The sequence below is a fragment of the Podarcis vaucheri genome (genome assembly GCF_965113315.1).
Source record: "Podarcis vaucheri genome assembly, chromosome: 8".
Classification (NCBI taxonomy): Eukaryota; Metazoa; Chordata; class Lepidosauria; order Squamata; family Lacertidae; genus Podarcis; species Podarcis vaucheri.
In genome coordinates, this window is record NC_138766.1 from 16,497,435 (window position 1) to 16,523,463 (window position 26,029).

Sequence of the window (26,029 nt, forward strand, 5' to 3'; positions counted from 1 at the left end):
AGGCAAATCTTAGGAGTTTTTAGGAATCTTACTCATGAGGTTAGTTCCAAAGGTGCTTCCCTGCTTACAGAAAATTCTTCTTCCATTCTCATGCTACAGCAGAAGTTGCAGCAAATCACTGATTGAGTCTGGCGGCCTTGAGCAATTTTTTAGTGCCCCTCCCAAGGCCAGTGTGGTAGTGCCAGGTGGCATTGTGCCCTCTCTGCTCTTCAGATGATGGATGCAGTTTTCTTCACCATTGTGGAGCTGTGCTGGGTGGAGAGGTTATTTAGCTTTACATTTCTCCTGGATTAAACCCAGAGCCTAGATGCCAAGGTTTCAGTGGTGGCCAAGAGTGTGTTTGTATGTTTAAAACTGGTTCCTAAAGATGTCTGATCAGACTATGGTAACACATGCCTTAGTTAGAACATGTGTGCATTACTGTAACATGCTCTACATGGGGCTACCTTTGGAACAGTGTTTTAAACTCCCATTGTTTTAGGAGCATTTTGTGACATGGAATTTCATTAGGACAAGCGGTTTCTGAGCTCTGGGCGCAATACCGTGCCTAAGATTTCAGATTAAAACTGTAGAGTGGAAGGAAAGGGGGACCTTTTTCTGCCTCCCCACTTCTATCTACTCTCTGAAGACTGGAGAAGAAGACCCTCTTAAGAATATTAGGGGGGTGGGCAGGGGAAGGACTAGATCATGTGAAAAATGGACATAATATTTTGGCTGCAGTTCGTTCATTTTCAGCTTTGTATTCTTGTTATTAAAAAAAGCGCGCCTAGATATTCTGTTGTTGGGCCCATAACCTGGGTTTAAGGTGCCATTGAGCTCCTAGCTTTCATATCTCAGTTTCTAACACTGCCTTGGAGAAGTGTTTGGAAACTTCAGCAGGTCCAAGATGCTGTGGCCAGATTGCTGACCAGCTCCAGTCCAGCAGGGGCAAAAGAAACTCGACCAGCTACCAATCTGTTTTGGGGCACAATTGAAAGTGACTTACACAGCCCTATGCTTGGGTCCAGGGTATATGTAAGATAACATCTCCGCATATGAGCCTGTTGTTGTTGTTGTTGTTTAGTCGTTTAGTCGTGTCCGACTCTTCGTGACCCCATGGACCAGAGCACGCCAGGCACTTCTGTCCTCCACTGCCTCCCGCAGTTTGATCAAACTCATGCTAGTAGCTTCAAGAACACCATCCAACCATCTCATTCTCTGTCGTCCCCTTCTCCTTGTGCCCTCCATCTTTCCCAACATCAGGGTCTTTTCCAGGGAGTCCTCTCTTCTCATGAGGTGGCCAAAGTATTGGAGCCTCAGCTTCACGATCTGTCCTTCCAGTGAGCACTCAGGGCTGATTTCCTTCAGAATGGAGAGGTTTGATCTTCTTGCAGTCCATGGGACTCTCAAGAGTCTCCTCCAGCACCATAATTCAAAAGCATCAATTCTTCGGCGATCAGCCTTCTTTATGGTCCAGCTCTCACTTCCATACATCACTACTGGGAAAACCATGGCTTTTACTATACGGACCTTTGTTGGCAAGGTGATGTCTCTGCTTTTTAAGATGTTGTCTAGGTTTGCCATCGCCTTTCTCCCAAGGAGCAGGCGTCTTTTAATTTCGTGACTGCTGTCACCATCTGCAGTGATCATGGAGCCCAAGAAAGTAAAATCTCTCACTGCCTCCATTTCTTCCCCATCTATTTGCCAGGAGGTGATGGGCCCAGTGGCCATGATCTTCGTTTTTTTGATGTTGAGCTTCAGACCATATTTTGCGCTCTCCTCTTTCACCCTCATTAAAAGGTTCTTTAATTCCTCTTCACTTTCTGCCATCAAGGTTGTGTCATCTGCATATCTGAGGTTGTTGATATTTCTTCCGGCAATCTTAATTCCGGCTTGGGATTCATCCAGCCCAGCCTTTCGCATGATGAATTCTGCATATAAGTTAAATAAGCAGGGAGACAATATACAGCCTTGCCGTACTCCTTTCCCAATTTGGAACCAATCAGTTGTTCCATATCCAGTTCTAACTGTAGCTTCTTGTCCCACATAGAGATTTCGCAGGAGACAGATGAGGTGATCAGGCACTCCCATTTCTTTAAGAACTTGCCATAGTTTGCTGTGGTCAACACAGTCAAAGGCTTTTGCATAGTCAATGAAGCAGAAGTAGATGTCTTTCTGGAACTCTCTGGCTTTCTCCATAATCCAGCGCATGTTTGCAATTTGGTCTCTGGTTCCTCTGCCTCTTCTAAATCCAGCTTGCACTTCTGGGAGTTCTCGGTCCACATACTGCTTGAGCCTTCCTTGTAGAATTTTAAGCATAACCTTGCTAGCATGTGAAATGAGTGAAATTGTGCGGTAGTTGGAGCATTCTTTGGCACTGCCCTTCTTTGGGATTGGGATGTAGACTGATCTTCTCCAATCCTCTGGCCACTGCTGAGTTTTCCAAACTTGCTGGCATATTGAGTGTAGCACCTTAACAGCATCATCTTTTAAAATTTTAAACAGTTCAGCTGGAATACCATCACTTCCACTGGCCTTGTTATTTGCAGTGCTTTCTAAGGCCCATTTGACTTCACTCTCCAGGATGTCTGGCTCAAGGTCAGCAACCACACTACCTGGGGTGTACGAGACATCCATATCTTTCTGGTATAATTCCTCTGTGTATTCTTGCCACCTCTTCTTGATGTCTTCTGCTTCAGTTAGATCTTTACCACTTTTGTCCTTTATTATGGTAATCTTTGTACGAAATGTTCCTTTCATATTTCCGATTTTCTTGAACAGATCTCTGGTTCTTCCCATTCTGTTGCTTTCCTCTATTTCTTTGCATTGCTCGTTTAAGAAGGCCTTCTTGTCTCTCCTTGCTGTTCTTTGGAAATCTGCATTCAATTTCCTGTATCTTTCACTATCTCCCTTGCATTTTGCTTGCCTTCTCTCCTCCGCTATTTGTAAGGCCTCGTTGGACAGCCACTTTGCTTTCTTGCATTTCTTTTTCATTGGGATGGTTTTAGTTGCTGCCTCCTGTATAATGTTGCGAGCCTCCATCCATAGTTCTTCAGGCACTCTGTCCAGCAAATCTAAATCCTTAAACCTGTTCCTCACTTCCACTGTGTATTCATAAGGGATTTGGTTTAGATTGTATCTTACCTGTCCAGTGGTTTTTCCTACTTTCTTCAGTTTAAGCTTGAATTTTGCTATAAGGAGCTGATGATCTGAGCCACAGTCAGCTCCAGGTCTTGTTTTTGCTGACTGTATAGAGCTTCTCCATCTTTGGCTGCAGAGAATATAATCAATCTGATTTCGATGTTGCCCATCTGGGGATGTCCATGTGTAGAGTCGTCTCTTGTGTTGTTGGAAAAGCGTGTTTGTGATGACCAGCTTGTTCTCTTGACAGAACTCTATTAGCCTTTGCCCTGCTTCGTTTTGATCTCCAAGGCCAAACTTGCCAGTTGTTCCTTTTATCTCTTGATTCCCTACTTTAGCATTCCAATCCCCTATAATGAGCAGAACATCCTTCTTTGGTGTCACTTCGATAAGGTTTTGTAAGTCTTCATAGAACTGGTCAATTTCAGTTTCTTCAGCACCAGTAGTTGGTGCATAAACTTGGATTACTGTGATGTTAAAAGGTCTGCCTTGGATTCGTATCGAGATCATTCTATCATTTTTGAGACTGCATCCCAGTACAGCTTTCGCCACTCTTTTGTTGACTATGAGGGCCACTCCATTTCTCTTACGGGTTTCTTGCCCACAGTAGTAGATATGGTAGTCATCCGAACTGAATTCGCCCATTCCCGTCCATTTTAGCTCACTGATGCCCAGGATGTCAATATTTATTCTTGCCATCTCATTTTTGACCACATCCAACTTACCCAGGTTCATGGTTCTTACATTCCAGGTTCCTATGCAATATTTTTCTTTACAGCATTGGACTTTCCTTTCGCTTCCATGCATATCCACAACTGAGCGTCCTTTCGGCTTTGGCCCAGCCGCTTCATCAGCTCTGGATCTACTTGTACTTGTCCTCCGCTCTTCCCCAGTAGCATGTTGGACACCTTCCGACCTGAGGGGCTCATCTTCCAGTGTCATAACTTTTATATGCCTGTTGTCTTTGTCCATGGAGTTTTCTTGGCAGGGATACTGGAGTGGCTTGCCGATTCCTACTCCAGGTGGATCACGTTTGGTCAAAACTCTCCACTATGACCTGTTCATCTTGTGTGCCCTGCTCGGCATAGTTCATAGCTTCTTTGAGTTCTTCAAGCCCCTTCGCCACGGCAAGGCAGTGATCCATGAAGGGGGCATATGAGCCTGCTTGAGCTTTAAGATCTTCTGGGGAGGCCTTTCTCTCAGTCCTGCCAACTTCACAGGCATGTTTGATGAGGACATGAAAGACCTTCTAGGTGGCTGCTCCCATTTTGTGGAGCTCCTTTCTGTGGGAGCCTAGGCTAGCTTTCATTTTTCCAGCAGTAAAATACTGTATTGTTCGCTCTATAAGACGCACCAGATCACAAGATGCACCTAGTTTTTGGAGGAGGAAAACAAGAAAAAAATACTCTGAATCTCAGAAGCCAGAACAGCAAGAGGGATTGCTGCTCAGTGGCTTCTGTGATAGCTGCGCAGCCTGCATTCGCATAAGACGCACACACATTCGCACAGGACGCACACACATTTCCCCTTACTTTTTAGGAGGGGAAAAGTGAGTCTTCTAGAGCAAAAAAATGGTACTTTTTGTTTAGACATCCTTCTGGTCACTACCAGTCCCCTAACACCCTTTATAAAAACTGTTGACAGCAAAGCATCATCTTAAGAGGAATTCCTACTTCTCCTTCAAACACAAAGTAATGCTTCTTTGTGCACTCTACAGTGGTACCCCAGGTTGCATACACTTCAAGTTACATACGCTTCAGGTTACAGACTCCGCTAACCCAGAAATAGTGCTTCAGGTTAAGAACTTTGCTTCAGGATGAGAATAGAAATCATGCTCTGGCGGCGCGGCAGCAGCAGGAGGCCCCATTAGCTAAAGTGGTCTTCAGGTTAAGAACAGTTTCAGGTTAAGAACGGACCTCCGGAACGAATTAAGTACTTAACCCGAGGTACCACTGTAGAAGTCATATTCTAAAATGGATGGGGAACCTGTTGCCTTCCACGTATTAATGACCTCTAGTTCCTAATAGTCCCAGCCAGCATCACCAGGAGTGAGGAATGATGGGAGTTACAGTTCACCAACATCTGAAGGAGCACAGGTTCCCCACCCCAATCTACAGTGGTACCTCGGGTTACATATGCTTCAGGTTACATATGCCTCAGGTTACATACTTCGCTAACCCAGAAATAGTGCTTCAGGTTAAGAACTTTGCTTCAGGATAAGAACAGAAATCGTGCTCTGGCAGCGCGGTGGCAGCAGGAGGCCCCATTAGCTAAAGTGGTGCTTCAGGTTAAGAACAGTTTCAGGTTAAGTACAGACCTCCGGAACGAATTAAGTACTTAACCCAAGGTACCACTGTACATGCAGAGTATTCTTCAGAACTATTTTGCTTACTCATATACAAATTCAGTTGGCTGAAACTAATATGATTAACTGACTTGAGAGTTCTTTAATTTGATGATAGTCTTACTTCCAATCCCATAGTTTCAGTGTGAGAACTAAACATTACCTTAAATTGTTTCTCTGAAATCAATGAGGATTGAAATGGTAGCAGGACCATGCCTTACAGGTAATGTGATATTTTACAGAACTTGTGGGTTTTGTTTTCCCATATTTTGGCTGGATGCACTCCTTTGCCCTGAAATACAACAAGACTGCTAATTGACTTGCAGAATCGCAACCATTATGTTTTAAATGAGCCACACAAGCTTCTGTTCCAACTATTAACCAGCATTAGCATGATTATGGAAATAATTAGTAGATCTCTGAAGAAAATGTTGTTTTCTTTTGGCCTGAACATGGCTTTGAAAGTTAATGAAGCTTTCCCTAGAAAGTAGCAAAAGTGTAGGTTGCAGTTTTAGTAAAACACAGAAATCCGAAATGTTTGGTTTTTAGAAATCCGAAACGTTTGATTTTTAGATGGCTTTATGTAATAGGAAACGTAATTTGTATTGCCTCAAAAATTATCGTATTTTTCGCTCTATAAGACGCACCAGACCACAAGACGCACCTAGTTTTTGGAGGAAGAAAACAAGAAAAAAAATATTCTGAATCCCAGAAGCCAGAACAGCAAGAGGGATCGCTGCGCAGCAAAAGCAGCGATCCCTCTTGCTGTTCTGGCTTCTGGGATAGCTGCACAGCCTGCATTCGCTCCATAAGACGCACACACACCTCCCCTTACTTTTTAGGAGGGAAAAAGTGAGTCTTATAGAGCAAAAAATACGGTACTTCTGTGTTAAGTTACACTTACCTGATTTTTGTATTCGGATTCTTGACTGCATGTAAATTGAAGGTGATTAGTTTAAAGTTCCCCTAAAAAAAAACATTTTGAATTTAGAATAGGTAATGAGTCAAAGCATTCCTGGAAAAGAAGCTGCACAAAAACTTGTGCATCCTCCTCCTCATAGATTTTATTTGTATTTAGTGATTAGACCAATCACAAAAGTTTTCTCTATCTTTTTAGCACAACAAATGGCAGTCCGTGGAAAACCCAAGTGCCATTTTGTCTGATTTAGTGGAAAACAGTGAAGCAAATTGAGTTGTGGACAAGGCCTAACTCAATTACCCCCCCCCCCGCCCCAGCGAACAGCTCAGTGCCAAACTGCAACACTCGGTTTCACACATACATCTCTCCTCACCAGAGCTGCCTCTCTTTTCTCCATACCACTAATGACTCATCTTCCTTTTGTTGTGACCATTTCTTTTTCACTCAGAAAGTGGCAGGAAAAGGTCCAAAAGATGGTTGTTGAACAGTTCTGTGTAGCAGGTGAAATAAATTGATCCTTTTGCTTATTTCTGTGGGTTTGACCAGTTCTGAGATCTGTTACAGATACGTTGGGCAAGAAGGCGAATAATTCTGGAGCTTATACAGATGTTGTCCACTCTCCTTAAATAGAAGAATGGGTTTCTGGACACTTTAGTCAACATGATGCCCAATTTTTCAAAGCTTCTACTGTTGCTGGAGTTTGTAGCAAGCATGCATAGCACTTGATCTACCAATTCACTGAAGATTTCATAAACCGCCTGCTTGTTTGGGATTGGAAAAATAGGATGGGGCTTGTCGAGCATCTGCGGACCATAATTAGTAGTTAGTGGGCCACGTTCAGCTTGGTGGGTCATATATTCTGTAGACCTGGCTTGTAATGTTTCCTTGGGGCATAGGATTTATTGGGATTCAGCCAGCTGAATACTTCCACCTGCAGGGGGCGGGAAACCTAGCTATGGTTGAGCACATCCATTCATTCCCAAGAATTAATCTTTTAAAAGGAGAAGTTCATTATGGGCTCTGCCTAGAGACTTCTTCGCTTGTAATGAATGTGGAGCAACTCCATACATATTCAATGCCTTTCCTCTGCAGAACTGAGCTAATGTGTATGCAAAAAGTGAGCTCTGGAATGGTTTTCCCTTATATATTTTTCTGGTTATTATATGTGTGTACATAAAAACTAGATGAATATAAGGTCCACATTAGTTCAGCATTTGGCTTATGCGCAGGTCATAAATGCAATGACCATGTTACTTGTCCTCAGCATCTGATATAATAGCCTTTGTATGTTGAAGCTTTGTATGTTTAGCTTTGGAGGCTAATAGCTGTTGATAGTTCTATCCTTCACGGATTATATATCTAATATATATATACATACACAAACACACACACACAGAGATCTATATCTCTATCTATCTATCTATCTTATCTATTTATATATCTTTATCTATAGATAGATAGATACACACACACACACACACACACACATATATATATATATGTGTGTGTGTGTGTGTGTGTGTGTGTGTGTATAAAATGATGTTTAGAATAGCGGCCAGCACACCCTTGGGATTTGTTGTTGCTGTTGTTGTTTAGTCATGTCCGACTCTTCGTGACCCCATGGACCAGAGCACACCAGGCACTCCTGTCTTCCACTGCCTCCCGCAGTTTGGTCAGACTCATGCTGGTAGCTTCCAACCATCTATCCAACCATCTCGTCCTCTGCCGTCCCCTTCTCCTTGTGCCCTCAATCTTTCCCAACATCAGGGTCTTTTCCAGGGAGTCTTCCCCTCTCATGAGGTGGCCAAAGTATTGGAGCCTCAGCTTCAGGATCTGTCCTCCCAGTGAGCACTCAGGGCTGATTTCCTTCAGAATAGTGGATAGGTTTGATCTTCTTGCAGTCCATGGGACTCTCAAGAGTCAGTCATATGTGGACATAGAAACCACATCTGAACGATCCATTTGTGATATAAAGCACTCTGAAACGGGGGCTTGAGTCTAGTTTCCAGAACTTGGTCTTGATAATTGGCCACGGTTAACACAATTGCATGTATGTAACATTGCAAAGACCATGTAAAACATTGTAAGAATAATTATTATTTTATTATTTGTACCCTGCCCAACTGACCGGGTTGCCCCAGGTAAAAACCAGGAAAGGTGGAGTAAGGGAAAGGGAAGGGCGCACACGAGCCTGTTCCTAGATCTCGTAAACATCAGCACCAGGTCACTGAGCACACCTGAGTACAAAATCAGAAAGGCAGAAATCAGTACAGTGGTGCCCCGCAAGACAAATGCCTCGCAAGACGAAAAACCCGCTAGACGAAAGAGTTTTCCGTTTTTCGATGCGCTTCACAAGACGAATTTCCCTATGGGCTTGCTTCGCAAGATGAAAACGTCTTGCGAGTCTTGTGATTTTTTCGCTCCCCCCCCTTTTCTAAGCCGCTAAGTCGCTAATAGCCTTTTAGCCACTAAGCCTTTAATAGCCGCTAAACCGCTAATAGCGCTAAGCCGCTAATAGGGTTGCTTCACAAGATGAAAAAACCGCTAGACGAAGAGACTCGCGGAACGGATTATTTTCGTCTTGCGAGGCACCACTGTATTCAAAAAAGAAGCTATCCTGTTCCGAGCAACATTCATCTATGGATATTGTGACTGAGAGCAGCACAGCACCACCCGTGACCCTAGTTATACTGTAGACCCAGAGGGGTGTGTGCTCTGGTTCTCTGGAAGCACCACGGTTCTTTTGATCTCCAGACCACTCCCACTCTAAAGAGCAAATATAAAAAGAGTTTGCAAAATAAATGTTTATTCCTTCTGCTGTCCCTCCCTGAAAACACTTTTGCTGTTTTCTTATAAACAAAGTCGTATCTTCTTTCTGCTTCTTTTATTTTATTTTTTAGAAGAAGAAGAAGAAAAAAACACCAAAGCTTCGAAAGGCACTTCCGTTCCAGACAATTTTGTTTTGAATTTGGGAATTGTCAAGGAGCTGTGGTTAGCCGCCCAGACTGTGTGCCGTTGCCTGGCACCGTTGCCTAGTAACATCATGCTATCGCTTTAGCACTCAGCCTTGAGTTAGAGTCTAATAATGAAAAGAAAGTTAGATGTGGTCATTTACATCGAAAGAAATTGCTGTCTGTCTGTGTGTCCGGTTGTTTGCGATTTTTTAAAATAGCTATTTTCTAAACTCAGTTTTTCATCTTGCATGGTGCAAAATGGGGTTGTTGTTTTTCCTGCTATGCAGCAATAGTTTTTAATTTTTGTTCCCTTCTTTTGCTTTCATTTTAGCAGGGATTGGGGTGTGCTTGTTACCTAGATGTTTTGGTCCCGTCCCCCCACCAGTTTTGCCCAAATGTAGCCTTTTGAGATAAAAATTGGATGTGAGGATCAGAGAATGCTGGATGTGAGGATCAGAGAACTGTAGAGTTGGAAGGGACCACAAGGGTCATCTAGTCCAGCCCACTGCAATACAGGAATCTTCTGTGCAAGGCGATCTAGAGTACGGCTGGAAAGGTGTACAGCTCTAATGCCTTGGATCACCTGGCAAGAAAATGGGACCAAAGGGACTCCAACTTAAAGAACCGTTAGCAGAGTATTTACCACTGTCCTCAGGGTTGTGTTCACGTCAATGCACATACCTGACCATTAGAATTTCCACACAGCAAAGGTAACTGGCATGGATCCCCAGAAGGCAGCATATGTTCAGAAGGGGATCCCAACAGTTTGAAAAACACTGCCCCCTTTTATTGCAAGAACAGCCAAAAAACGCACACAATTATCATGAATATGCAAAGTGAAGAATGTCTGTTTTTGGATATTGTGTGACACAGGTAGCTGTTTATGATTTCATCCAAATTGGTTCTCTCCAGAAATCACAATTCCGGTCCTTGATGCTTAAAGAACAAAGACTGTTGTTTTTTCCACCCCTCAGCTTCAAACGTTTCCTTCTGTTCTTTCAGAACTTTTCAGAATTACTAACAACTTTTAATGCCTTTTAAGTTTTGCTATGGAACAAATCAGGGCGGGGCGGGGGGGGGGAGGGGACAACGACGACGACTTTCAACAGACTACTCAATGCATTCATGTTTCCTACCACAGCTTTTCTTGTTTGGCAACTGTCCTCATTGTGCTCAGAAGCATTCACCCGCTTATGGAATTTCAGCACCAAAAGTTGAAGCAAGAGGCAGGTGGAGGTGGGGAGAAATGAGACTGAGACCAAAAAATGTGATGAGAGGCAGAAATACACCTAGCCACAGAAACAAGAGTCAGTTCGCTCCTGGAAAGGCAATTCTTAATTGTGTGGCAAGCTTAATTTTCAAGCTTAATTGCAGGTGGGGGGGAGTGAGAAAATGAATGAATGTGTGCAAATGAATGAATGAGTGTACATGTGTGTGTTTATGAGCTTATATGTGGGTAGCCTTGTCCATTCCCCCCCACCATTAGTCTGGAACATTAACTATGAGGGAAATGTGAGTCCCTACAGAAGGAAGAGGCCTCTGCCAAAGAAGAATGGCAAAATAAATTATTGAACTATGCAGGACAAATTACCGTATTTTTCGTCCCATAGGGCGCACCGGCCCATAGGCTGCACCTAGTTTTTTTGGGGGGAAATAAAGGGGGGAAATTTCCTTTATTTCCCCCCCAAAACCAGGTCGGGGAATCCAAACCAGGTCAGGGAACAGCTGGATGGCGGCGCTGTGCCTCCCCGCTGTCCCCCGAGCTTGTGGGCTGCAGGCTGCTGCCCGCAAGCCTTGTGCACTGACCCCTCTCGCTCTCCAGGCTTCAGCGAAAGCCTGCACTCGCCCCATAGGACGCACACATTTCCCCTTCATTTTTGGAGGGGAAAAAGTGCGTCCTATAGGGCGAAAAATACGGTAGTCAACTTGAAACCCAAGAAAGAAAGAGGACTTTTTGTTTAACGCATATTTTTAAAGCTTTGTGTATAGATTTCTACATGAGTATAACTTTTAAAAGTCACTTGTAGTAAGATGATGAAGGTTTTAAAATTGGATTGTTAAGAATATAAGGTTTTACAGGTGTGCATGAACAAGCATAAAACAATGGAAACAAGAGGGGAGTGGAGGGAAGTCAAGCAAAAAATTATGATTTAAAAATTTGTTTATGGTTTTTTTTTATGCGTTGTTGTTTTTTTGCTTTTTTTGGAAATTAATAAAATGTTATTTTTTAAAAAAAATTGTGAGGGAATGTGGCCCTTGAGCTGAAAGGTTTTCTCCTCCTGTCTTAAATAAGTAGTATCCTTCTGGCTTCAGCCAATGTGAAAGGTAGTTAGAGATCCAGTAATCTTATAATAATAATGAGTCACCCGTCTCTTCCGATGGTAGTGAAATGCTGGGCAGGCTTTGGCAAACTCTCTGGTTCGCACCATCCTTTCCCTCCCTTTGTTTGCTTTCGTTTTGTTTAGAGAGTGCAAGTTACACAGTGTGTGTGTGTGTAATTTCTACTCCACTGCATTGTAGTCCTATTTGTGGGTTTTATCTGTAGCCTTGCAAGGGCTTAACACCACCAGGATTAAGGAGATAATGCATTAGTTTACAGGATACTGGGAAATGAGCTGCAAAGGAAGCTGAACCCCATGCAGTGTGCAAGCCTGTAGTACCCTGCCTCTGCAAAAACCAGACAGTAAGGAATAAGATTCCAGTGCTAAGATTGCAGGAGACTCCTGAGGCACCTCATTTATTTTCTGCTTCAATACTGGTAATTGCCTCCATCTCGTGCATACAGGAATTATGTTTATATTAAGGGAGGGTTTGATTTTTTTAAGAATGGGGGAAGTATTAGTGCATTCCTAAGGAATGCAACTGCAGAGTGCAGAGGATGCGGGTGGTGCTGTGGTCTAAACCACAGAGCCTAGGACTTGCCGATCAGAAGGTCGGCAGTTCGAATCCCCGCAACGGGGTGAGCTCCCGTTGCTCGGTCCCTACTCCTGCCCACCTAGCAGTTCGAAAGCACATCAAGTGCAAGTAGATAAATAGGTACCGCTCCGGTGGGAAGGTAAACGGCGTTTCCGTGCACTGCTCTGGTTAGCCAGAAGCGGCTTAGTCGTGCTGGCCACATGACACAGAAGCTGTCTGCGGACAAAAGCCGGCTCCCTCGGCCTATAGAGTGAGAATAGCGCCGCAACTCCCAGACTGCAACAGGACTGTCCTGTAGCAGGAGCTGGGCTTGCAGCATCAAGTGATGAAATCATTAAGCCAGTGGAATATTCACCGTACAAGCGGTTTTTCAGTGGTTCCTTTTCAAAATCAGGAATATATTCCCAGAATTTGCAAGTGTGTGTTCAGAAGATACATCTCTTCTGCATTTGAAATGCAGTATTTTTAACAAGATACCACAGGACCATATGATTAACATTTAACAAGCACAGATCTTGGGTTGGTTTGAGTCTAAGAGGTGACAGCTTTTAAGGTGTGTACCAGTTTTTGCCATATGGCCTGTTACATCTTAAAGCTTAATTTAGCCATCTGCTACATAATGTTTACAAATACATTTTTGCTTGCTTGGGCTAGTACGGATTTTTCCTCATGTTTTAGCACCCCAGGGTGTCAACATATTGCGAACGTTATTCCATCATCTGCTTGCAAAACGATACCAAGAAATTGTAGCTCTGAAAGTAGTTCTGTGTGGTAGAGATCACCTTAACTGATATGGCGGTTAATACAAGCACCTCACAGCTTTAATCCTTGTCTTTAGTCTTTTATTTATGCCTGGCTATAGTATGGATATTGTGGTAGCTCCCTTTTTGACATAATGTAACATGTAGAAAACAATGTATCTTCAGCTGATTAAAATGTGGAGTAGCAACATAACTACAGAGGCTCCTAGTTTTCCTGTCAGTCAACAGAAAATAACTCTTATGTTTGGTTACCAGAAGAGATGCATAAGGTACAAAAATTGCACTAAACATGCTTGTTTGTTTTTTTAAGTTAAAACATGTAAATAGGGTATCCGCATCGGTGGCTGTGTGGGGAAGGGGAAATTTGAGAAAACCACCTTCTCCCTCTTCTGTTCTCTAGCAGGAGCATTTATTATACTGCAATCTCTTCTATTCTGGATACAGCCCAATTTTTTTCATGAGTATGCGCATTATCTCCTAATGATAGCTTTAATATACGTGCCCTGGGGGATTTCGGTTTTACGAAATCTCGCAATCTGGCGTCTATATAGCACATGACAAAACAGCTGACAAACCACAAAATCCTGCCCTGTTTAAAGGGAGGATGTACTAGGTCAACTCTGGTGTTCATTCTGAAGAATAATTGATATTCGTAACTTGGTTTCAGTCTAATACTGAAGATGTGGGCACAAATTATGGTACTCGTTTGAATGTTTACTCCCCCATCTGCTGAAAGGCTTCTCCGAGATAAAGCAAATATATTTGGAAACGTGTGTGTGTGTGTTTGTGTGTGTGTGTTTTCTGGCATCGCTGAAGAATCTCCCTCACGTTTGAGAAAATCAGATTGTGCAGCAGCAACAGATGGCTGGATGAAGACAGAGAGTGTGACTAACCTGAGCCACTGCTGCCTTGTCATGTTTATTCTTACTTTGTAGTTTTTTAATAGTTTTGATTTGTTTAAGGTCTCTCCCCCCCCCCATTTGTTAGCTGCTTTCTTTTGCTTTCAAGGTAATCGGGATATAAATTAATTGCGTTTCTGTTTTTCGATGCCCCTTTTGGGGTGCTGTTTCCTCGCAAGTGGTTTTGGTGTTCCCCCTAATGTTCCCATATCAATTTATGTTGCAGCTGGATCCCGGGCTTCTTACACCAGCCAGCATAGCCACCTGGGCTCCGAGCTAAGGGCACTACAGTCTCCAGAGCACCACATAGATCCTATTTATGAAGACAGAGTATATCAGAAGCCCCCTATGAGGAGTCTCAGCCAGAGTCAAGGGGACCCTCTTCAGCCAGCACATACAGGCACATATCGCACTAGCACAGGTAGGTGAAAACAACCTACAGTCTCTTTCTACCCTCCCTCCCCTTTCTGTCTGGGTAGGTATGCTGCTTTAATTCATAAATTTCTGCGTTTTTGCTGTTCTGTTAGAAACACAGTGACTGAATCTGCGGTCAGAAATTTGTGCATGCTACTAAATAAAGAAATAACGTCTTTATTCCCCACCCCACCCTTTCTCATAGTTTCTTTCTTGCACACTTACTTTTTCATTTTTGAGCTAAATATCATATGACGGCGCTCAGAATTCATCCCTGGCTGCTGTACTTCCTTGTTCGCCCAGGATGTGTATTACTAAAAAAGGGACAGGGGGACTTTCTCCTATGATGAATAGGCCATTTACACCTGGGTAGCTTAATACAGGTGGGATGGCGAAGGGGGAATTAATTAGACATGGAACATACGTTCCATTCTCACTTCGTATGTGTATGCAACATGCTCATTCATTCATTAATACTATATGTCACTCCATGTTAAAGTAGCAGTGTCTGTGGCTGCATTTCAACCAATCAGCTCCATTGATTCATCTGTAATGGTAAGAGCGCATGACCATACATCAAATGTGTTGGTGTACAATTTTTAGTTGTGGGGAGGTTGTTTCAGCTGTGTGAAATAGCTCTATATTTGGAAACCTGTGAACAGCAACCAAGTCAGTACTGGCAATTAATTTATGAAGGAACCCGCACCCAGCATGTTCAGAACCAAAATACCCTTCAGACAGACACATCGAGAACAAAGAATAGACATTACCGCAGCGTTATTCATATTTATGGGATGTTTTATTTGCATTGTTGATCTTGTACAGAGAAGGAGTTAGGATTTCCTTAAATCAAAAAAAGACCATTTGCATTGCCAGAAGACTGGTTTGATTTTGCTTTATGTCTTTTTATAGTCATATTTTGAATTGTGGAGATTGCCTGCTTTCTTTTTGGGGTAATTTAATTTTGCATTCTCTGTGCACCCAGATATGTCAGAGTCAACCAAATATGAAGGAACTAGCTGCTTAATTTGATATAAACAAGAGGGTCAGTAAAGAAGCACTCAGGTGCTGGTAGTAATGACTGCCAACAGAGTATCAGGAAAGAACAAGACTTGGAAAGGAGTTGTGCTTATGGCCATGACGAGCAAATATGCTACAACAATAATTAGATTGCAAAGTGAGTAAGTAGTTAATGAGAGGAGTAAGGATGGCCTTGTGTTTGCAGGCCTAAAGTCGATTTATAATCTGTAGATCTGCATTGGGTGGTGTCCTTTATGCAGAAACATTTTTTTAAAAAGGATACAATAAAGGAGGGAACTGTTTGCCTAAAACTGGCCAATGTTGCATTCATTTTTCAATTTATTACTGTAATTTTTGGAAGTAGGGGAGGTTATAGCCTGTGGTACAGATGCAAGATGTTCCTCTGCTATCGAAACAAATCCCTTTATGGGAAATTTGCCATCCACATTTTCAATTCTGCGCTGTAGACACTGTTAATACCAAATTAAGCAGCAGTCCTGACTTCACTCCTGCCAATGAGCGCAACATATACTTGTTTTTGTTATACTGCCTGAGCAAATGCTTTGAGCATATCCACAAACACAGATCACTTATGTCCACTAAAGGCAGCGGGAAAAGTTAGAGAGAGAGAGAGAGAGAGAGAGAGAGAGAGAGAGAGAGAGAATGTGTGAAGTGAAGGATCTGTTCTATAGTGGTACACACTTCTAGTCAAGATAGCTGTGTCCTGTATGTAGCTTGTGCTGTGAATGATGCTGTGTCAAAAATTAGCCCTTGATTGTGCTCTGCTGACATCAGTTATGCACAGCCTGTTCTTATTGGCCCTTCCTTTGCAAAAGCCCTTATCAAAGGAAGCAGGAAAAGACTGCTGAGGAGGCTGTTTAATCATTTGTTTCTGGAGTTGTCTGTCTCTTCTTGTTCTCCATGGTTCCTGAGCCTCCCAGGGCATTTGGTTTTCCTGGCTCTTTGCTGACTTCCCTCCTCCTCTTTTGTAAGTCCCTGGTTGCCCAGGTTGGTTATTTTGTCTGAATTCAGTGACCAAGATTACTCCAGGGTTGAGGGAACCAGCCACAACACCCTACTGCAGTCATTTTTTTAAACCCACTATTAAAAGCAAGGTGTTGTATTGCAATTAGGAATTTAGGAGTTGCCACTGGTTTTCTTTTTCTTTTTCTTTATCAGTACCTCTCTAATGGTGCCTTTGAGCTTAGATTGCCTTCACTAAGCAGCAAATAATAATGTTGCATTATTATGAATGAAATTGCTTAATTTTGTGGTTGAGTTCGGCAAAACTTTACACTCACAATCTTGTTTCAAATAGATTCTTTGAAAGAGAGCAACTTGCGGTTCTCTTCTTTCTGTCAATGCCTCTCGTAGCAGTCACCTGGTCCGCACAGAGAAATAGTGTACCCTGAGGGAAGCCAGGTTTTTGTCTCCTTGAAGGTGGTGACTCTATTCCCGGGTTTCATATATTGACTTTGCTGGACAGAAGGCATTTAAAGTATATTTTCCTGCCTTTTCTGCCCTACTTAGAGCTGTACGTATGCATACTTCTAGATTGTTGTTGGCCTAGTTGATGGTTTTGTTGAATGCAGCTGGGAAGTTGAGAGTTCCTTTAACCAGTGAAAGGTGCAGTCATCAGGGAAACAGCTGAAACAGTGGTGGTAGACTCCAGACTTTTTGTTTTGTTTTAAAAAGTCCCTTAGCCAACAAATTTGGTGTGGTCTTTTTGAACACAGAAAAGCTAGGTTATCTGAAGGACCATTTTCACCCATATGACCATGCCTAGTTGTTAAGATACGCATTGGCGGGCCTTCCTCTCCTTCCCACCGGTAAGAGGAAGCAAGCATGAGAGAGAAGGCCTCTTTTCGGTCATGGTTCTGGAGTTGTGAACTCCCTATACATGGCCCCTACAGTGCAGGCCTTTAAGCATGTCTTAAAAGCTACTCTGTTCCATTCTGCCATTCCTTAACAGTGTTTTGCCATTGTTTTCTGAGACTCTAGGCTTCCCTACACTACTTTTTAATGCTTCAGAAAATATACTGAAGTGTATCTCATCTCGTTGTACACCACCTTGTGGGGGATATCCTCTAAAATACTTTCAAATAAATACTGCTTCCAGTATTCTGCCAGTTTTATAGTATTGATTTCATACATAAACTGAGATTTCCTTCTGTGCTCAGGAACACAAGAGCCTCTAGAATACTGTAAGTTTTTCTCAAGTCCCAGAGAATATGGGTGTAATCTATCCATAGTAAAGCTGATTTACCCATTTTATCAGTTGCCTTTTTATGGTGTTTGAACACACTTAAGTATTCAGGATTTCTATTTCTACATGTTCCAATGAGCTTTGTGTTGACAGACTATCCAATTTCTACAGACTTTTAGAACCGGAAGAAACTTAAGAATAATTGTTAGCAGCAGCAGCGTTCCTTCTTTAAAAAACAAAATGTTGTGGATGATATAAGCCACACAGGATTTTTGTTGAAGAGGCACTGCCTGGCTGGAAAATTCTGGACGTGGACATTTCTGAAACAAATTTTGAAGAAAACAAAAAGAAGATATTTTCAAACGAAATTCAGTTTAGACACTTAAAAGGAAAGCATCACTTAGGGACAGAAAACGTCAGTCATTGGACCTGTTTATGCATCTCTCCCTATGACTTGATCTGACAAGGATTGTGTTTCTAAAATGCTGGTCTTTGTTTTCAAGTATTTATTTTTGTTTGCTGCTTGCTATGAAATTCTTGAAATTCCTTGTGGATAGTTAATTCTGAAGTACATAATTTGTTGTTGTTGTTTAAGCACACATAAATTTAGTTCTCAACTGTATGAATTCTCAAAAAGCAGCGTCTTTGAATCGGCAAGCTAAGAAACAACTGCAACCACATCACCAGGGTATCAAATTTTGGAACATTTATCTATCAAGACTCATTTTAGTAGTATCAATCCGTAAGCAAAAGTCTGAACCAAACGAAGAAAAGTCAGAGATGGAGATGCAGAAAAATGCCACTTTCAAACGTCTTTTCTATGTTAAAGCTAAATTAGTGCCCTCAAGGTCCAGAGCGTGATCAGAGAAAGGGAAATACTTGAGGCTGCTTCCTGGAAACACGGCAGAACATCAAATAAAAAGCTCCATCAGTGAAAGTACCGCAAGAAGCTATGAAGCTGAGAAAGTATAGCATTGTTTTTCGCTCAAGGAATATCACTCCTGATCACAGATGTATAATGATCAACCTGAGAAAAGGCAACATTAGTATATTTGCTCATCCTTAGCCATGAGCAAGTTTGGGCTAACAACTTTTTTATTATTTTCAGAGCTCAGTGTCAGCATGTTCTCTGGATGAGTTGTTCCGTGTCGGCCTCTTTTTTAAAAATGAGCATTCTCAGGTGCACATTCATACAGGTTCTTGCAGCAACCAATATATCACTGTGCTTGAGCTAGGTTGTAAAATTAAGTGTCTGGAGCTAAAAAGCACTACACAATAGCATTTATTTAATTAGTTAAAGCAAGCATTTTTACCCTGGACTTCAGCCAAAAGAGAGTCCCAAGAACAGTCCCAAGACCCATTCAAACAAAACAGTGTTTGCCCACAGTCTTAGTCTAAAAGACATACTACAAAAGGAAAAGGGGTGGGGAGGGAAGAGGAGGGAGAGCAAACTCAGACACCAGTTCTTAGTATTGTGGCCTCTTGTGTTGTCCTATATCTCTCAGCTTAGAACATCCACAGAAGAGGGTCTTTATATGCCTAGTCTCCTTGTTTTCATGTGTTACTCTGCCTTTCAATCACTTTGAACTTTAGACCTGGCTTTAATAGATTGGTGGACACTGATGTTCAGTGCTGCCAAATCTGCATGCAGGTGGTTCCATTTTTTCTCCCCAGAAGCAGAGGCGTGTGGATTAGTATCACCTGCGTCAATATGACAGACGTCTGGTTATGGAGGTATGGTGTGTTGAGTGCATGTGTGTAAACTGGGCAGTTGTCCCTCTGATCCTCGGTCCTCTGACAAAACCAGTTGCTGACCAGGGGCATATGCTTTTTTGTTGTTGTTGTTCAGACAATAATCAGTCCCGCTCTTCTGATAATTAGCTAGATGCTTTCTCTTTCTGGACACGGAATGTTGTTGGTCTCCTTTGCAAAGTATGTTTTAATATTTGTCAAAGATTATACTTTGAAAAGTGGGCTATAAATAATGCATTCTGAATTGGTACGTCGGGAGTAAATTATTGAGCCCAAGATGTTTATGTTTTAGCTGGGGCTATCACCTGATTAAGGGAATATTAGATTATTAATTGTAGATTATTAATCCTTGGAGAGGTCACTTCAGTGCTACACACGTTGGATCATGCCATGTCTTAGAAGAGGTGTTCCATTTTATTGAGGAGAGAAGCAAGGGGTGCCTTTTCTAACACTGTTACTCCCACACATAGGTTTTGTAAGACTGCAGTCTTTAACAGTGTCTACTCAGAAGTAAATCCCATTGGATTCAATTGGCTGACTCTCAGGGAAGTGGCATTTGGATTGCAATCTCAGGGAGCAGCTCTAACGATGGGGAAAGTTGGCATAATTTGTGCCAGTTTAAGTTAAGCCAAACTCTATTCAGCAGTGGGGCTACTACTGTTGACTGAGTCAGCTTAAGCCTGGTAGGGGGAAAGCAAGCCTTTAAAATAGAGTTTGACTTTCATCACTCTTTTAGTTGACTTTAATTCTGCCTGTTTGCCAGGACATATGAACAATGCCCGGTCCAATCCCCTCCCACAGCATGCTCCCATAACACCCATTTCTCAGAGTTTACACCAGTGTAAGTTCACCAGTCTTGGCTCAGCTGGCTGAGCAAGGATGATAGAGTTGTACCCCTGTATCTGAGCCAGGGTTGGGTAACCAATAGTATCCAGCTGAGCTGGGAATCTGCTTCTTGAGCCAGCTTGACTTCTTGTGTCTACTTGGAAAGGGTTCAGTGGAACCTACTCCCAGAAAAGCATGTTTAGGATTGCAGCCTAGCTCTATTAACGGATTAATTGAATGTAGATTGCTGCCCTAGTTTCAGTCAGATACCTTTTAAACACCATTTTTTGTGAAATTGAAAGAAGATGTTTGATTAAATTTTGAAATACTTGATGAATATACCAATCAGATAAATAGGTAATATCCCAGTAATCCCATGAAAACGAGGCCTCAGATTGTCAGGCGTGTCTCCTGTTCCTATGAAAGATAAAAGCCAAGTTAGGTTCATCCTCCATCTTCCTTGCTCCTCTTCTTTGGTGGGATAAGATGACAAAAGAATAGCTTTAAAGCAAATAAAAGCAAATATGAGGTAATGCATTGTAATTGAAATCTTAGAAGGAATAAAATGACAGGCAGCATGTCTTGTAGGTTTTAGAAACTGGAAAAATCCACAGCTGAGATGTTGAGGAACATGGGAGTAGCTCTTTCAAGACAAGGACAAAATGATCTGTCAAAAGGAAGAGACAGGGTGGGGGAAGGAACGGGAAATAGTAAAACAGCTTGAATTGTATTGTGCCCTTAGTTGGCCATTGGTTATTTCAAGTCAGGTTTCTTTTAAAGACATAAAATGGAATATTCCAATGCAAATTAAATAAACCGGAGGCAGCGGGGATGGGAGGAGGGGTGATTTAGGTGTTGGTGCATCGTTTATGATGGACATATGTTTTTGTTAAGGGTTCTTTCGAATGAGATGTGCTAGAATGATGCGGAAGAAACTCATTGTACAAATTAATTACTGGCATAATTTGTTCTTTTTGAGGTTTTTGAAGTTTCAATGCCACCGTTTACCGTAATTTCCACAACTTGTGGGAATTGTGTAGGTGTTTTAGTCTGTTCTGCAGCTTTTGTTTTATTAGCGCATTTAATTAAAACTTGATTTTGTGTGCATCCTAGTGTGTCTTAAAAAGACGGCATGCATCTTTTATCCACTTAGCTGGCCTACAAAGATAATCATAAAAGTAAATTCAGCTTCCTTTCTTTAAGGGTGGGTTCACATTGCTGCCTTTAGAGAGCAGTGAAACTGATTCTTTCCCCATGTGCCCTCATTCCTTTCTCTATGTGTACAAACCAGGGGGCATTTAGGGTGTGGTTGTCTTTACCCTAAGCAAAGGTGTTCACCCCTTGCCTAGTTCCACATTAAGAATGGCTTAAGGACTCCACAGCTATGTGAAACAGTGCATCAGACAATAGCATCTTATAACAAATTACAGAATGCATGCACATTTTGGATAATGCAGTGTCAACACACAGATTAAAAGCCCAGTACTGGAAAAGCAGTGAGTAAACCTGAGTGTGAACACAGCTGTAGTCTAGCTAAATGTCTGGTTGCTATAAGGAGAGGAGCACACAACTCCTGCCAGAACAATGTTTCCACCCACTTTATACTAATGGCTGCTGCTACACAGCGGATTTCATATCCCTTTGCCAAATTTTAAAATGTTAAGAAATAAAGTTTGTTACTCTCATTAGATTGTGTGGTGGCACACACAATCTAATGCGTATTAATGCATTAATGGAGACCTCCGCGCTCCATGATAGATGTACTTAGAGCTTTAAACCTGTTGACTAATTTCTACATTTACTATATTTTCCGATGAATCCAGGTGCCAAAATATTATTGTTTCTCCTTTAAAAGCTACTTGACAGTTTGCGTAATGGTTCAAATTTTGTCCCATAGGTTGTTGAATGTAGTTTGCTAATGTGAGTCAAAGAAACAATGCAGAATATTTTAGTGCTTAAAAGACTTAACAGATTTTTTTGTAACATAAGCTTCTGTGGATTAGAATTAACTTTGCAAGAAGTTTGAAGTTGACAGGTGTACATACACATGGGTGTAGAAGGAAATACTGTACCTCTGAGGTATATCTGGCACTCGTTCATTTTCAGTGCTAACGTAAAACATAATTGTTCTCTGAAACATCTGTTGAATGTTGATTTAGTCAGCCACATATAGGAAGAAGCTGGCCTCTCTGTGGTGTCAAATATAGTTTTAGCGATTGTTGAATAATTGCTGTTTTAATTATGGTATCCTTAAAATCTGTTCCTATTTGTTCTGAAAAAAGAATTTGATGAGTGTTGCTGTTTTGAGGTTTAGGTTATTGTAAGCTACCCTAGGATCAGTAACTATGAAGGGTGGGCTAGAAATTTTATCAAATGAACAATTGCGTCAAAATGGCAAAGGATAGTCTTCAAATTTAATTAATGCTTAAATGTAGGCAAAGTAGGCACAGAGGCCATTCATAATGGCACAATAGCTCAGTCTTTGGAGCATGAGACTCTTAATTTTAAATTTTAAGCTTTTACGAGCTAGGTTCCCTCTGCAGATGAAAGAGTCCTAGGGAGTTTTAACGAGCTCAGTTTGTTTGCAGGCAAATTCCTTCTTGGCGACCGATTATCCCCACAGCAGGGTTTTCAAGATACAGTGCCCTCTGAGCTCAAGAGCAAAGCCCATGACCGCGTTGCTGGTGCCCTGCACAGCCAGTTTAACTATCCCAAAGGCAGACCAGAATGAAGTCTTGCTCCTTCTGGTCTGCTGCTGAAACCCTGCCTCTCAGAGAGGCCCTCATTGGCTAATTTGCATTCAGAGTTTTTAGGTGGGGTATCCTGTCATTCTACATGGCCAGCCACGAAGGAGGCGGGGTCTGCCTTATCCTCTGTCCAGGGAGATGGACCGGGCCACAACTGTCCCCTCCCCAAAGAAGGGGTAATCAGCCTTTCCCTCCTATCCAAGCCCTCTCCCCCAGGCTCTTTTAGCTTCATAGCAGACACCCCACAACCCAAGTCGCCTCTCCCCAATACTGTTGGTTACTAGGGTTTTGACCAGTGCTGTCCCTTTCTCCATTCCCCCCCCCCACTTTTCTCTTCTCCCCAGCTGATGTTCAGCTGTGATTCACAGTTGGCGAAGGACTTGTCAAACCATTTGTGTGTGTGTGTTTGCAAACACATATTTTTTAGTGTACCTGTAGACTAGTGCAGGAATCTCTGTGGGTGGGTGGTCCAACTTTGCTGCTCTAATGATAGTCATGGATCGCCAGTTATTTACATTATTTTTTATTTATTAATGACATTTCTATATTGCCTGAAACATAAAGTTCTTACAGCTTACAGTAAATGTGAAAATAATTGAAATATGAGCCAAAACGTAGAACTGTTGAAAGGGGAGGAGAGGTACAAAAGGCTGCTGTTAGTGTGGGCTAATATTACTTTACATCATTGCATTCTTTTTGAATGTCTACTAACCAACAAATTTTCGGTACTGCACCATCATAACCATTGTCATAATTAACAACTACATTCTGTAGTTCAGCTTGCTGTTCCATATACACCCAAATGAAAATTGCATGAAGAAAAGGAATATCAAATCCAAACTAGAATAGATTGAAATGCTGTTCTTAATTTCAAGGTGAAGATGTTTAAAATGTGCTTGAATCCTAATTGGTATATGGTATTTCTAAAAGTCACATGGAATATTCAGGAAACATTGACATGAAGTGTACTTGTAAATTATTTTAGTGCTTGGTATAAACCTCTCTCAGTCCATTCCAGCTCTTTAATGAAATAGCAGTTGTCATTTGATTGGATTGATATGCATCTCCTAAATGCATATTTTCAAGAGAAATGGCAAACACAGTTATAAAGTTGAACAATGAGAAATGTCATCCCCAATGTTCTGTTGATGCTGACAGTAACAAGACAATACGTATACTTTTGCTTACCCATTTTACTTACCTTGTAATTATGAAATATTTGTCCTAATAAAATGGAGGTTGTGCCAGTTTGAAGGTCATAAAGTCATATGATTTTCTCTGTAACTTGGAAAGAAGAAAAAAAACCCATCGATGTTACCTTTATTTCCTAATTTGGGATGACTATTCATTGAGGGCAAAACTAGTTCAGTGGACCTGAATCACTGCTGAATATTTAAAAATAATTGGTGAGGAGGGCAGAAGTAAAAAAAAAACTTAACTTTCCTTGCTTGCTGCATCTCTCTTGTACGCTTGCTCCCCAACTGTTTTTCCTCTCTACTGCCAGCAACACTTCTCTGTTGGAAGAAAAGTTGCTGAAGGAGGTGAGTTTACGGGAAAGGTGTTTGGCAGGGAAAGGTGTAATCAGCCTTGCTTCATCCTTCCAAACCAACGGCCTCATTTTATTACAGTTTGCATTTATCAGGGACTTGGGTTCCTAATCCTGGGTCCTTCGCCAAAGGTTCAATCTGTTTGTAAGGTTAATATGAATAGAAGGGAGGAAACTACTGGGAAACCTCTAAGATACAGTGGTACCTCGCAAGACGAATGCCTCGCAAGACGAATGCCTCGCAAGATGAAAGAGTTTTCCGTTTTTTGTGTCGTTCCGCAAGACGAATTTCCCTATGGGCTTGCTTCGCAAGACGAAACGTCTTGCGAGTTCTTGTGAGTTTGTTTCCTTTTTCTTTAAGCCGCTAAGCTGTTAATAGCCACTAAGCTGCTAATAGCCGTGCTTCGCAAGACGAAAAAACCGCAAGACGAAGAGACTCGCGGAACAGATTAATTTCGTCTTGGAAGGCACCACTGTATTTGATCAGACTTCATTCTTTCCCTCCCCTCCCCTTTGTTGTACTTGTGGTTTGGCCTCCCGGAGAGCTTGTTGTGCAGTGGCAGGTCAATGGCAGGGTGAGAGGCAAGAACTACAATCCTGTGAATATTTCCTTTGAAATAAGCCTCATGCATTGAATGGGATTTTTTTAAAAGTCAGAATGCACAGAATTTCAGTCTTGGTTAACTGCAGTTTTAAAAAAAGTTTAAGAAGATTTAAACAGTACAGAATGTATGCTAGCTTGTTATTTTAAGACCACCATATCAAACCCACCAAGAACCAATATAATTGGGCTTTTTTCTGTCAACGATGACCTTTTTAAATCACAAATATTGTTACTCTATAAAGTACAATTGCATTTTGCATGGCGTTTACAGTCCAGGCATGGCACATATATGCAAAAACACCAAGCGGGTCCCTTTCAGTGTGCAGGCTTTGAAGTGCTCTTATGAGATCTTGTGGGACCATCCAAGTTCCCACAAGATCTTGGGAGAGCATCCCGGATTCTCCCGGACTTGCCCAGTAAGCAAGGAGGAGAGCTTGCACCATGTGCAAAAATAGCTTCTATGCTCTCCTCCCTGCATTCATTTAATCTGCAGTTTCAGCTTGCCAGCTTTCAACCATGCAAGGTTGAAATTGCTCTAGTTAATGGCGCATAAGACACGATCGTACTGTAGTGACAAAAATCTGGCCACTATAGACAGAAAAGAAACTCCTAGGATTTGGCCCGTATTTTGAATAAATTTTGATCTTGCCTCAAACATCTTCACTTGGAAAATGAGTGTAATAAAAGACTGAGTGTTATTTCACTAATTTGAAAAATAAGCAGCTCCTTGATTACATTGTTATTAATTAATAACCAATGGGTTATGTTCCACTTCTAATGCAGGCAGATAATCTGAATACAGTGTTGGGACATTTGAAGGTTTGATATGGAAAAACACTGTTAATGCAATTTATATGCATTGTCTTCATTATTCCTGTGTAATCTTAGCATGAAGAAGAACCGTGGCAGGTGATCTGCAAGGGACTACAGTTCCTAGGTAGCAGTTTTGCCTTTTTTTAAAGTGTTCCAAGTTTGGCAACTGATAAAGTCGCACTGTGATGC

The 26,029-nt window shown here is 41.8% G+C and overlaps 1 protein-coding gene across 7 annotated transcripts in view; it reads left to right on the forward strand.

Moving 5' to 3' along the window:
• CTNND2 (catenin delta 2) overlaps positions 1-26,029 on the forward strand; it is a 529,021-nt gene that overhangs the window by 296,639 nt on the left and 206,353 nt on the right. For all 7 annotated transcript variants that reach the window (XM_082234188.1, XM_082234191.1, XM_082234190.1 and 4 more), the window contains one exon: positions 14,140-14,334. In XM_082234188.1, coding sequence (XP_082090314.1) covers positions 14,140-14,334 — 195 coding nt within the window. The remainder of the gene's footprint in view (positions 1-14,139; positions 14,335-26,029) is intronic.